General features: G+C 43.0%; 2 protein-coding genes across 2 annotated transcripts; both read right to left on the bottom strand.

Moving 5' to 3' along the window:
• Window positions 1-994: 994 nt before the first annotated feature.
• On the bottom strand, window positions 995-4,832 carry LOC130185314 (neurogenic differentiation factor 4-like). The gene is made up of 2 exons (XM_056401708.1): window positions 4,727-4,832; window positions 995-2,905 (listed from the first exon to the last, which is right to left on the bottom strand). The coding sequence occupies exon 2, from the start codon at window positions 2,899-2,901 to the stop codon at window positions 1,903-1,905; it is 999 nt and encodes a 332-aa protein (XP_056257683.1). The 5' UTR covers window positions 2,902-2,905; window positions 4,727-4,832; the 3' UTR covers window positions 995-1,902.
• Window positions 4,833-8,342: 3,510 nt separating this feature from the next.
• endou (endonuclease, polyU-specific) lies at window positions 8,343-12,782 on the bottom strand. Its single transcript, XM_056403825.1, has 9 exons — window positions 12,725-12,782; window positions 12,461-12,583; window positions 12,226-12,348; window positions 10,611-10,782; window positions 10,305-10,510; window positions 9,445-9,558; window positions 9,246-9,352; window positions 9,012-9,154; window positions 8,343-8,927 (listed from the first exon to the last, which is right to left on the bottom strand). Exons 1-9 carry the CDS (start codon window positions 12,780-12,782, stop codon window positions 8,807-8,809), a joined length of 1,167 nt encoding a protein of 388 aa, XP_056259800.1. The 3' UTR covers window positions 8,343-8,806.
• Between the last annotated feature and the right edge of the window lie 203 nt (window positions 12,783-12,985).

The following is a 12,985-nucleotide window of genomic DNA, read 5'->3' as shown; positions in this document are numbered from 1 at the left end:
TACTAATCCATGTGAAAACAAAGCTGTATATTTCTCCCAGCGCAGGTCAAGCGTGGGCTGTTCATCAGCGTGTTTATCGGGATTATGAGCATTTCGTCCATAATACAACCTCTATCATCATACTTACCCAACATTCACTCTTTCACATGAGGAGATTGTGCAGAAATTCACAGAAAGGTACATTTTACCAGAAAAATGATGATGCAACTGGTGACCATGACTCTTTCAGACCATTCCCACCAGTGAGTCATGACCCAGTGAGACCTTGTGACCCCTTCGTACTGACCTCTCGATGGGTGGCCTTCACACTGACCAACATGGACTGTGAAGCACAAGAAGTGGCTGCTCTTAGATCAGATCTTTGCTTTTTATTCTAATCGTCTTCTCCACTTTTAGTACATGTCTAAACTTTTATATTTCTGCTCAGTCACCTGTTCTTTATATTATAGGTTTCTTATTTCTCTTTTCCACCTTTTGCCATCAAATGTTTCTCAGTTACTTTTTAATCATTAGATTCACTCCTGTTTCCCATCACAAAAGGGGAATGTCAGGCTTCTCCAATCATATAAATCTTAATTTAGATGTACGTTCCTGTGTGTATTTGAGAGGTCAAGGTATAAATGTACAGACATGTGTTTATTACGAATGTTAAGTAGTGGTTCGAGTGGATGTCAGACCAGGATTATGCCATCCCAGTGTCAGTGAAGAAGAAAGTCTTTGTAGCCGGGCAGCCACGTTAATCATAAAGCTTTATCTCACAATCCTGCCTCGCACATCCGTCCTTTCATTAAAAGACGGCCAAAGGATTAGTGCAGCTAAACCACCAAGGCCTGGAGAGAAAAATGAGAGACAAACAGGATCTGCATCCATCCATCCATCCATCCATCCATCAGTTCATCCATCCGTCCGTCCATCCATCCATCAGTTCATCCATCCATCCATCCTTCAGTATTAACCACTTTAACAAAAAGTAAACAGAGAATTCATGGACTGATTGAATTTTTAATGTTTTAATAACATCAATTTTTCCAAAAGAAACAAAATGACAGAGTCTTAAGAAAAAAAACATGAAATCCAATGCAAAATCTGTTGGAAGTTAGATATTCATTTTCACAATGTTAACCTGAGAATGCTATTTTTTTGCATCTTCGCCTTGATCGCTAATCCAATCACTCCCCACGTATTTTCTTCCAGTTTGTTTTTCTCCGTCCATAAGACACCTTATGTCTTAAGATGCAGACACCTTCCAAAAATCAGTTACATTGTGCTGGCAAATCTACCTCTGACTGTGTTTCCAGTGCAAAACATGAAATAATACCCAACAAAGAAAACTGGACACAAAAGAAAAATAGTATAAGGGACAAACTATCAGTCTAAGTAACAAAGAAAGAGGAAGTCTTGACCACAGATATTTACAAAAGGAAAACCAGACACCTGCACATCAGATTAAAGTCCATATATACTGTATTAAATTAGAGAATAAATAAAAATACTTTAATTTATGTAGAATATCTGGTGTTACCAAAGCTAAAGAAGAAGTGCTTATTTTACAAAAAACAGGACATCTGGTCAAAATGGCCCAAAGCAAGATTTCCTGTTAGGACCTGCGGGGTCTTATTTGGTAAACATTTTTTTTTAAGAAAGTGTGTTGGTTTAAGTCAAGTATTTTCTAATATTAACAATGTTCAGCAGTGCTAGTCTACTGTGCAAGTGCTCCACACATTTAAAACCATTTTTATTCTACCGTTCTACTAGCAGTCTGTCTACTGAGAAAGATCGATCCCTCGGCCTTAAAGTCTGAGAGACATCAGCATCAGTCAGTGTTCATGAATGATCAGAGACTGGACTCGACCAGTCAGGGTGTACTGCTGGATGAAGCAGGATCCACTCTGCTGATCCTCTTTAGTCTCTGTAGACGGAGGTTATGTGTCGGGGGGGCATGTGTGGTGGATGGTAGGTGTTGTATGGCCCCTCCAAGTGTACGTCATAGCCGCTCTGAGTCTGATACAGGCCCTGCTCCACAGGGGAAGGGGAGTAGTGGTGTGGGGGTGGGTAATGGGGTGAAGGCTCCTGTTTGGGCACCAAGTTACTGCTGATGCTCAGGGGTGGTGTGGGAGGACCGTCGTAGGGAGGGGTCCCCACACCGCCAGCGTTATACTCATGTGGCGAGTGATTCTCATACGATCCTCCTTTCATCGCCCTCAGGTGAAGCAGGTGAGCAGAGTCAAACGTACCATACGGCGGACTTGGCAGGCCTGGAGAGGAATAGCTCACCATGCCACCAAGAGGAGGAGGTGGTGCCCGAACACCGTGTCTGTCCTCAGGTCTCATCCCAGCGCCGGGAGTTGGTCCCAGCTGCAAGCAGCCGGCCACCAGGTTGGTGGTGGGCTGAGAGAGTCCCTTACACAGTGTCTCCATGAAGGACCTGCTCTCTGTGGACAGGCCTCCCTCCAGGGCCTCAGACAGAGCACAGATGTAGTTGCGAGCCAGCCGTAATGTCTCAATCTTGGACAGTTTCTGGGTTTTGGAGTGACAGGGCATGATAGTGCGCAGGTTCTCCAGAGCATCATTTAGACCATGCATACGTGAGCGCTCCCTGGCGTTAGCCTTTACACGCCTGGCACGGAAACGCTCCTGCCGTGCTTTGGTCATGCGCTTTTTCTTGGGCCCTCGCCGTTTGGATTTGTTTTCATCCTCCTGCCCTTCCTCTTCGTCCTCTTCGTCTTCCTCCGCATCCTCACTCCCCATCTCCCTGACCTGTGGGTTTGTTCCACTTGCTCTGTAGTGATGTGATGAGACTGATGTGTCTCCATCAGGTGAGCTCATGTCTTCATCCATCCACTGCAGAGGGCTGACGACCTCCTCTCCCTCGCCTTGTCTCACATACGGCTTAATCATCATAGTACTGTAGAAAAAAAGAAAACATCTTTGTTAAACACATCCGCCTCGGTGCACACACTGACAGGCTGACAAATCATCCTCATTACTGTTGTAAATATATATCCTTACACTCTTACACTTCTTCTTCTCCACTGCATGTCAGAGGAAAACCCCAGTATCCCAAATTGTTGAAGTGTCCTTGAGCAAGACACTGAACCCCAACTGCTTCTGATGCTGCACCATCATTGTATGAATGTGTGTGTGAATGGGTGAATGAAACACACATTGTCAAGTGCTTTGAGAGGTCAATTGGCTCTATAAATGCTGTCCCAATACATTTATCTGACAGGTACTAGTTACTTAACATGTTTAAATTTTACATACAAGCACAGTTTATGAAATATGATGCATTGTTATAGATTAATCTACCAACACCACACAGTTGACTCTAATGAATACTTTTACTTTACTTTAGTGCAGACACCTCATGCCTTTGCTCACCACAGCCTAAAGTTATCTATGACTGCTCTAATCTACTGTGACGATACAGTTATGTGGTAAAATATCTCGATTTATGGTTTACGCTAATATGAAGCATTGGTGGCATTCAAGTATCTGAGTATAAATCAGCTCACAATAAATGCTTTCTTTTCCCTGGTTTGATGTGAAAGGCTTGTTACTGATAATTAATTTATTACAGGGCTGTTTAGCTACCACTGAAAACCTGAGGTCATGCCCTCTTTACCTTTTTCTAGAGGTTTTGGGGTTTAGCAACGTGCAGAAGTTTGCACTCTATGATTAAAAACTTAGACTTGGTGGGGATTTTATAGACAATAGATTCCAGTATTTTAAGACTCAATATGTTTAAATAAGAGTAGGCCACCTCTAGGCCAATAGAAAAAGAAATGATTCAGTGTTTCTACACTAGTTTATCCTGGCAGTGTAAAAAAGACTTTCATGTAGGCAATAAAATGCACATAAATATTATTTAAATGTTCTAAATGTTAACTGAATCAAACTTAAGAAGTAAGCTTTTTTTAATGTCAAATCATATTTTAATGAGGTGGTTAAACGGCTAAATTAGGAGCCAGTGAGTATAAATAACATCAATAATAACGCATATCAATAATAAAGAGTAATAACTTTATATAAAAAACTAAAACTATTCTGATTCTCAGCAGTGTTCAAAACGGGCTCAGTGTTTCAGCACCGGACAGTTCCCTCCTTAGCCACATTCTGATTGGTCGAAACATTACACACAGGCTGACTGACTTTAACACCTTTATCGCATATGATGGCTATTTGTTTTTCATATATGCATTATCTATTTTTCCACGTTGTCTGCCCCTCTGTCTCCTCTCCTCTCTCCGGGTAATCCCGGTCAACTTGTGAACTGGTAATGCCCCGGCGAGATCAAGTCACTGACAGGACTTCAATCTGGGGCATCACAGGATTTGCTCCGCGGATGAAGCGACGACCGTGGGATTAAATGAAAGATCGACATCCCCCAGATCAGTGACAGAGGACTCAGATTGAATTGAAATAGACTTTTCAAAAGCCAGAAATATTAATGTCTCGCCACAAATTGCGTGCTTGAGCAGCTATTTGCTAAATATCGACTGAAGCATATTGAGATAAGCCTTTTATACTTTTTTTCATTAGATATATTCACTGCCTGTTGACTTTCTATGTTGTTTCAGTTGGACACAAAAGCTGGAGGATTAAAATTGCGGTTCACCACATGACAAAAACTGAAGAAAAGATGTAAAAGATCAGAACTAAAATGTTAAAGAAGTTTGAGTCTAGGCTGCATCAATTACATGAATAATACGAGTATAAAGTTTACCGGTGCTGAAGTGTTCCGGGACTTCTTCAAGACGTTTGATATTCTGTCCTCCTCGGATCACAGTTTGGTCTCTCTGCCCATGAACCAGTGCTGAAGTTCGGTGCTGTCCCACAGAGTCTGTCTGTCTCAGTGCGGGTCACTCTGCGGGGGCTCTGGGTTTTAAACCTCCACGGTAAAGAAGCTCCTCCTCCTCCTCCCACTCCATCCAACACTCCTGCTGACGCGCCTGAGCTTGCGCGTGGCCGGCCCGTGGCTCGTCGCCTCTGCGTGTGTGTGTGTGTGTGTGTGTGTGTGTGTGTGTGTGTGTGTGTGTGTGTGTGTGTGTGTGTGTGTGTGTGTAGCCTATGTGGAGGGTCAGAGAGATGTGCATAAGCTCACTGAAACACAAACAGGAGAGGCCCGGGTCTTTGTTGCTTTGCGAGGGCGGCCGCCAAATCCGCGGCACGTTTGCATTGAGCGGAGGGGAGACGCGCTCAGGCGGCTGAGCCTAACTGTATGTGACAGCTTGAAGTTGCGTGTGAGCAGGTGTTTGCTCCATCCCCTCTTCCAGCCATCCATCCCTCCGCACTGCGGAGATAAGCTGTTGAACAAGTTCATCTCACCCAGGAGGCAGTTCTGACCAGACGGGGTATGTTTGGTCACATGAGGTGTGCAGTTACATCAATAATATGACTCATGTCACCCCCTTCTCTCTGAAGGATTTGGGTGCAAGGCTTCTGTATTTTGAAGCTTAAAGCACCATGACTCGTACTGAATGTTTCTATGTGACACCCATGAATGTTTTTACTTATCAATATCGTTCAATATTGGAAGGGTTTTTTTTAATGCTGTAGAAAGGCTATTTAAATTACGTGTAATATGAAAGATTTCAGATGATTTAGTATTTCACCTTTTTGAGTGAAGGCATATGGCTATTTCCAGGAGGCAGTACCTGTGTACTCAAACTTGCAAAAAATACCAGAAGAAAAGATCACTTTGTTCACTTTTGGTTCCGCACTATATGAAATAATAAACTTAATTCAGGTTGTAGGGGTTGTAGACTGGGTCTATAGAGAGAATATATGTGCTTTAGGGTTTAGATTTAGCTCTACATGAGAGGCCTGAGGCATTTTACAAGATAATCTGCACACCTAAAGTACGTGTTTCTGCCTCCCCGATCATTCCCAGGCCGACACCCCCCACCCCCGGGTCTCTGCCTGTCCTATTCCACACCTGCAGCCTGAAATGGGAATAGCAGAGCTAGGCCTCTTCCATCCCCAGAGTGGAACTGGCAGGGGAATATGATAGCTGAGGCTCTGTGTCCCCATTGCATACACACACACACACACACACACACACACACACACACACACACACACACACACACAGACACAGACACACACACGCACATGCACACACACAACACATTTTATGATACTTATAGAAAACGGAATTCGCTTTTTATTTCATCTTAGAGGTATGAGTTGCATCCCAGTTTGATAAATAACAAGTCTGTCTTGACAAAACTGCTTCTTTATCATTTCTACTTCCAGTTTGACCCACTTACTGCACGTCGTCCATTCTTCATGTTCCACAAGTGGTGCTCAAGAGCAATACTGTATGTATGCCATAATGTCCCCAGGTCCCTCAGTGCTGGCCACACATGATGAGGCCATCCTGCAGATGGCCTTCTCTTAAACATATCTCTTATCTTAACAGTCTGTGGCTCAGATGCTCATCTATTCTCCACTGGCTGCTCGGCTCACTCAGCATGTTCACTTTGCTCAGAGGACAGTCCCTCCCTCACCTTCTCTAGGTATGTTTGTGAGATGGGAATTTAGTTTATTATAATTTTTTTTTTTTAAATGGAGGACAGATAAAACTTCACTCCAGTACACACACAAACATGACCTTCCTCTAAATCCCCAGTGTTTCTGTGTGTGATAGTGGGGGACAGTGGGCTTTGTCCATCTGTCATACTGGAAGTCCTCAGAGAGATGTCGACACCACAGCATGAGGAGTGTGTGCGTGTGTGTGTCAGTGTGTTTGTGTGTGTGTGTGTGTGTGTGTGTGCTCACACTTAGGGATGAGGATAGATTACATGTGCAGCAATCAAAAATCTTTTTCTTACTACAATATCAGCAGCCTCAGATATACTTTTACTGCAGCAATAGTCTAACAAGGTCAGATTGTATCTCTCACTCTGCATGTGACTGTGTCCATTTCGAAATGTATACCTATGGTAAACCAATGACAATGCAGTCATCAAATTGTTCAGAAAGCAAACAAAAAACTCCAGAGAATGAACGTTGCTCTGTATTTCATGGTCCCCCATCAACTTTAGAAATGACCAGCATCTAAGCCAAACTTGAACCTCCCTCCAGCCCAGCACCGACCCTGGGGAGACAGGGGTGATGTTGACCATGTGTCCTTCTACTAACCATCTCATTGATGGACCCCACTACTGGGTAAAATAGACACCCCCCCCTCTCTGCCTGAACCTCTAAACCCCCTTAACCCTACCCTAAACCCTCTGTTGGCCCCCTGTTGTGCGTGCTCATTGGCTGACCGCCTTCAGGCGTCCCTTTTCCACGGGTCCATTGTCTGGCCCCATAAGCAGCTTTGTTTCTGCATGTGCAGCTGGGCTAGCCCGCGCAGCCATTAGCCGCAACACGCCAAAGGGAGAGCGGGATAATATAATTACAAAACAAAAGTCAGGTGGCTCACAAGATTTGCCAGGAGAAGCCCATTTGGGGGAGATGCGGGGACATGCTGGCGGGTGGCCAGCTATAATTCGATTATGAAGTTGTGTGAGTGACAAAAGAAACAATTGAATCTTTTTTTCTTTTATTTGCCCCACTGTGATTTAATTTGATTCCATTGGGGCTTTAAAAAGAGGGCAGTGTGAAAAGAGAGAAGATTTACTCTTCTAATTTCTAGAGTCACCAGCTCAGAAAATGTAATATTGTCTGACAAAACAGCAAGAGAAATTCTTCCCGGGGCTCACTTTATTGTCATGTTGCTGCAACACTTAGACTGCATGTGAGGCCAAAATCAGATGAATTGCTGAAGGCCGGGGTTTCCCTGCAAACTGACTGGTCTTGTGCTCTTGTTTTGCATGAATGCACACAGACTGGTGGACAATGGGATCAGTGGCAGATCCATCTCCTGTAATACTTTCTTTAAACAGGGCTGCAAGTGTGTCCCCCTGTTCTGTCGGCAGACCAGAATTTATCCTGTTAGTCACCCTAGATGAGTGAAAGAGGAAAATCAACCCCCATCCCAGCTGGACACACACACACACACACACACACACACACACACACACACACACACACACACACACACACACACACACACACACACCCTGTAGGATGCAACCATTCACACAGGCACACACACACACACAAATACACACACACACACACGCACACATACACACACACACACACACACACACTTAACCCCACACTGGGGAGTTACACGCACAGCTTTATGGACAGCTGATAAGAACAGGTTTAGCTGGTGGCTACTGTTCAGAGCAGGTCAAGCAGAACAGGATCTGTTAATGTCTTTTTGTTTCCATAGTTCATACTGCAAAAGCCTGCATTTTGTTAGTTTTTTTGGGGGGGTTTTGTTTTGCTGTTATAAAGGACAATAAGCAATTGTGTCAAATGCACACATGCTCTTACTACTGAAGGGTTGGTGTCAGTATTGTGCCCGCTCAGAGTGTGTAAACGCCCATTTTTTGCCCCATTAGGCACAGTTTGATCGTGCCCCTGGGAGAGCACCACATTCTCATGCTCTGTAAGACTGCTCAGAAATGTTTCACTGCAGATTAATCAACTGTCTGGTTTACTGTTTTATTCATGCAAGTGGCTATGCGTGTGTCTGGGTGGGCAACTTCTGGAGCACTTCAAACAAAAGAACCAGCATTTTAAGATAGATTAATTGTTCAGATTATTTTGATTATTATGAGTACTCACTGAGATAAGTGCTTCTGTTGGGAATATTATTTCAAAGCATTTACATAATGAGCCTAATGACAGACAGACAGGCAGACTTTTCTATATGTTGCTTATTGGTTAGCAGATGGCAGCTTCAGTTCCTGGGGGTTGCGGGAAAGGCGGAACCAATGAACTTCTTCCCTTCACCGTAGAAAGATTTATCCCAGGTGTAAGTTTGGATAATGAGCTCCTTTCCTCCCAGGCTCAGACGACACCTGAGGAAGATGGACAATAAAATTAAAAAAAATGAAATCAGAAACGATCATCAAGGACATCAGAAGACGTGTAGATTTACTCACTGTTTTCCAGGGCGAGTGATGTAGCAGAGGCTGTAAATGGCAAAGTCAAATTCAGGGCTGCAGCCGATGACTGCAGAGCCGACCTGCTTGAAGTAGCCTCCCCACATGAACTGCATTCCCATGACGTCAGGGTAGGTAGTCCACTGAGAGTGACAGAAAGAAAGAAAATGAAGGGAGTGCCTCATATGTCGCAACACAAACCACCATGTCGTCATTTTTATCGTGGATGCTTACAGGCCCGTTGAAGCTGTGGCTGTAGTAGTTCAGCTGTCCCCTCTTTTCAAGAAGATAAAACTGGATCCAGTTGTGGAAACCAGACACCTTTCCTCCCTTGACCTCTCCTACCACACAGGATATAGTTATTTTTTAAACACATGAAATGTTCCTTTTTAAGACATTTATGGTGTTTCAAAGACATCTGCTCTGTCCAAACCTGCAAAGATGTGTTCAAAGCCACTGGAGTCCATTTTGTTGTTGTTGCGGGAGTACAGACCGAACCACATCATCTTCAGATCCTGAATGAACTCTTCCTCTGATGCATAGACACCTTAAAATGGAGAATAAGATTCATTTTAAACACAAGGGCAGAGGTTTTCCATCTGTGGAAGCTAGAGGGAGACTCTCACACACTCTTATAGTAGCTCCAGAATTAGCCCACAAATCTTGTTTTTAAGTTTTCATCAATATCAAAGTAATCAAGTGATGTCTGTCTGTACATCCACGGGTACAGCACAAACAGGGACTGCTCATTTCTAATTCGGCAGGGACCAGTTGTAGGATTTAGGGGACGTATTGTGTCAGAAATGGAATGTAATATTCATAATTATGTTTTCATTTGTGTATAATCACCTGAAACTAAGACTGTTTCTACAGTAGCCCAGAGTGGACACCGCAAACACTGGCTCTAGAAAGGGGCTTTGGTGTTTTTATGTTAGCTGAGGGCCACCGTAGGTTCTCCGATCTGCGCGCTTGGAAACAGATGGCTGAGGAGAGGGGTATTCAGTTGGTTGCAACCTGCAACCTTGCCACTAGATGCCACTAAATCCTACACACTGGTCCTTTACTGGTGCCAGTTTGACAAATGTAAACAAATAAAGTCTAAATAAAAACAGGGCTCAAGTTGTAAGTTGTAGCCCACAGATAATGCACTGACTCTCAGTTTTGTCTGAGGTGGGGTTTCCCACAGTGTCAGACTTTGAGAACCCCTGCGCCAGAGCAATAGCCTCACCACACCTCTATGTGAGCAGTGCTGAACCAGTGTAAGGATGTGCTATTTCACATGGACCTAGTTACCCTTTGTGTAGAGGAAGGCAAACAGCTCTCTGCCCAGCTCAGTGTTGGACATGGTCTCCTTGACAAAAGCCTCCTGCTCAGCCAGCTGCTCAGGGCTGAAGTCCTCCGCCTGTCCAGTCATCCTCTGGTAGTTGTCCAGCACAGCCAGGAGAGCAACATATGTGGGCCTGGTGAAGAGAGTCTCCTCATCCAGGTAACGGAACAAGCTGGAAGCGCAAACACAAGCAACAGGTGATGCAGAAAAAGAGGTAAATACATCAGAATCAAGAAGAAGAGGAGGTTGTGCTACTAAGACTGTCTGCTCACGGCTGAGAGGAGAGATCTGTCTGCGAGCTCGTCTGAGAGTCGGGCACCAGAGCCTGAGCTTCAATAATCAACTCTGAGGCTGAAGCCTTGTTGGAGTCCAGGGCGTAAAGTGTCTCGGAGACAGCCTTGATCTCAGCATCAGTGATCACACTACCGCCACCTCCCCCATCACCTGTAGAAGATCACAAACACACTTACAATAATTAATAACAAAGTGCATTTACCTAAGTACTATATTTAAAATTTTGATTTAGGCTACTTGTATTTGATTACTTCTATTTTATGCTACATTATACTTTCACACCACATTTATTTTACTGTTATTACTTACTTTGCATATTAAGTGTTAGGATTACATTTTACATCAGACATATATATATATATATATTCTGTATATATATATAGATCAACTGACCTCCAACTTGACCACCTACAACATCAAAATACTGTTTGCAGTCAATAATAATAGCAGTAATGATACATTTTACAACAGTACAGTGATACACACTTTTGAGAGGGGCCATTCTCCATACGGAGTACTTCTCATATTTTACTGTAGGTTCATTTTGTTTATAATTATAACTTATAACTTCTGAATGCAGGTAAAGGATCAAATCAATGATCTGAATAGTTCTTCCCCCACTGGGCATTACTAAACAGAGAGGGAGCAGGGGAAGTTTGCTTTCTATATGTTATATAGCACAATAGTGACACCTGCTGGTCACATACTGAAAGCTTTGACCTGTAGAAGCTGGTCTCATAATCAACGGTAATGGAAGAAGTACTTAGATTCTTTACTTAAGTAAATGTTCCTATACCACAATGTAAACTACTTAATTAAATGTACTGAAAATTCTACTTCAGTGAAAGTAAAAAGGTGTAACCTGCAATATCAATAGTAAAAGTATTCATTTTAGAGAACATCTGTGATACATTGATATATTATATTACTGTTGAAGCTGGTGGAGGTGGAGCAAGTTTAACTGTTTCATATACAGTTAGATTGTTCAGTCAGTGTTTCCCAACCTGGAGGTCGTACCCCTTCACAGGGTCACAAGATGAATCTGAAGGATGACAAATTGTCCTCCAGAAGCCGAACTGTTTGGGAACCACTGGTTTAATCCTTACACATGATGTATTGTAGAAAATGTTTTTTGTGTAAATAATAACTGTCAAATATTTAAAGTGGAGTAAAAACTACAATATTACCCTCTGAAATACTTGGATTAGAACTATATAGTAGAAATACTCAATTAAATTGTACTTAAGTACAGTAGGTGGATAAATGCACTTTTCATGTACTTGTAAATGTATTTTCTACCACTGCAAAGCAAGACAGCATATAAAGTCATTATTAGGCCGTGACACATCCAGATGAAAAGACTGAAAAACAAAAGGTTAAAACAAATATTAAAGTTATTTTCACAAACTGCAGATACAGCGCTCATCGTCTGACTGCTGACTGCTTAGATTTTGAGTACACCATGTGAAAGTCACCAGGTGTCATAGCTGTTCAAGCAACACGAACAGATAGAAGCTATGGGTCAACAGTGGTGAGATACAGTATGGCACGTGAGACGGGGGTCAGCTACAGGTGGCACGTGGTTGGACTTACTGTCACAGAGGTCTGTGTAGTCGCTGCAGCAGTTGTTGTACTTGGTGCACTTGGAGTTGCAGTGGCACTTGTTCTGAGAGTTGTATTTCTCGCCACATCTGCCTTTACAAGATGTGGCTCCAGCTAGAAGGAAAAGAAACAGACTAGTGATAACAGGAAAGATGCAGGTTGTCAAATAATTTTGTTTTACAATCTTACAAGTCTTGAAAAAGGGTAATGATTAGTTGGCTGTCACCTTTACATATTTCAGCGTAGTCTGAACAACAGTCTCTGTAGCGCTCACAGGATGCATTGCACTGACAGGAGAAATTACTGTCTGTCCCATAACCACACCGACCCTGACACGAGTCCAGGGAGTCTGGAAGCCAACAGGGCAGACTGGTAATTTAATGATACAGCAATGCAGTGATATTTGTATTCGCATCTGTATTACATGGTTATTGATAAACCTGTAATAATGGACTATGATGATAATAGAGCAAAAAAATAAATCTCTTACTGCTGTAGCCCTGGCAGAACAGGGTCACAAAAAGTGCAAGGACAGCAATGACCTTCATCTTGACTCAGCATCACCCTGAAAACAAGGTGAACTGACTTTTATCATGGTCTCCCTTCTATAGCAAGTTTCACCTGACCAATCCAAACGAATCACTCATATTAACCACGCCCACAGGTCAGAGTGTCACTCACTTCAGTGTGATCGAGTCTCTTGGATAAAAACACTCTAAAAACAAAGGTGTGACATACGTCTTAATCATTA

The sequence above is a fragment of the Seriola aureovittata genome, chromosome 2 (genome assembly GCF_021018895.1).
Source record: "Seriola aureovittata isolate HTS-2021-v1 ecotype China chromosome 2, ASM2101889v1, whole genome shotgun sequence".
Lineage (NCBI taxonomy): Eukaryota > Metazoa > Chordata > Actinopteri > Carangiformes > Carangidae > Seriola > Seriola aureovittata.
Note: the sequence above shows the minus strand (reverse complement) of the source record. Positions and strands in the feature narration are given on the sequence as shown.

Excerpts from the sequence above, each read along its gene's own strand:
- LOC130185314 (XM_056401708.1), bottom strand. The coding sequence starts at position 2,901 with ATGATGATTAAGCCGTATGTGAGACAAGGCGAGGGAGAGGAGGTCGTC.
- endou (XM_056403825.1), bottom strand. The coding sequence starts at position 12,782 with ATGAAGGTCATTGCTGTCCTTGCACTTTTTGTGACCCTGTTCTGCCAG. Across the intron at positions 9,559-10,304 it reads TGCCTTCCTCTACACAAAGG|GTGTCTATGCATCAGAGGAA; the intron begins GTAACTAGGTCC and ends CTCCATTTTAAG. Across the intron at positions 9,155-9,245 it reads GCCACAGCTTCAACGGGCCT|TGGACTACCTACCCTGACGT; the intron begins GTAAGCATCCAC and ends TGTCACTCTCAG.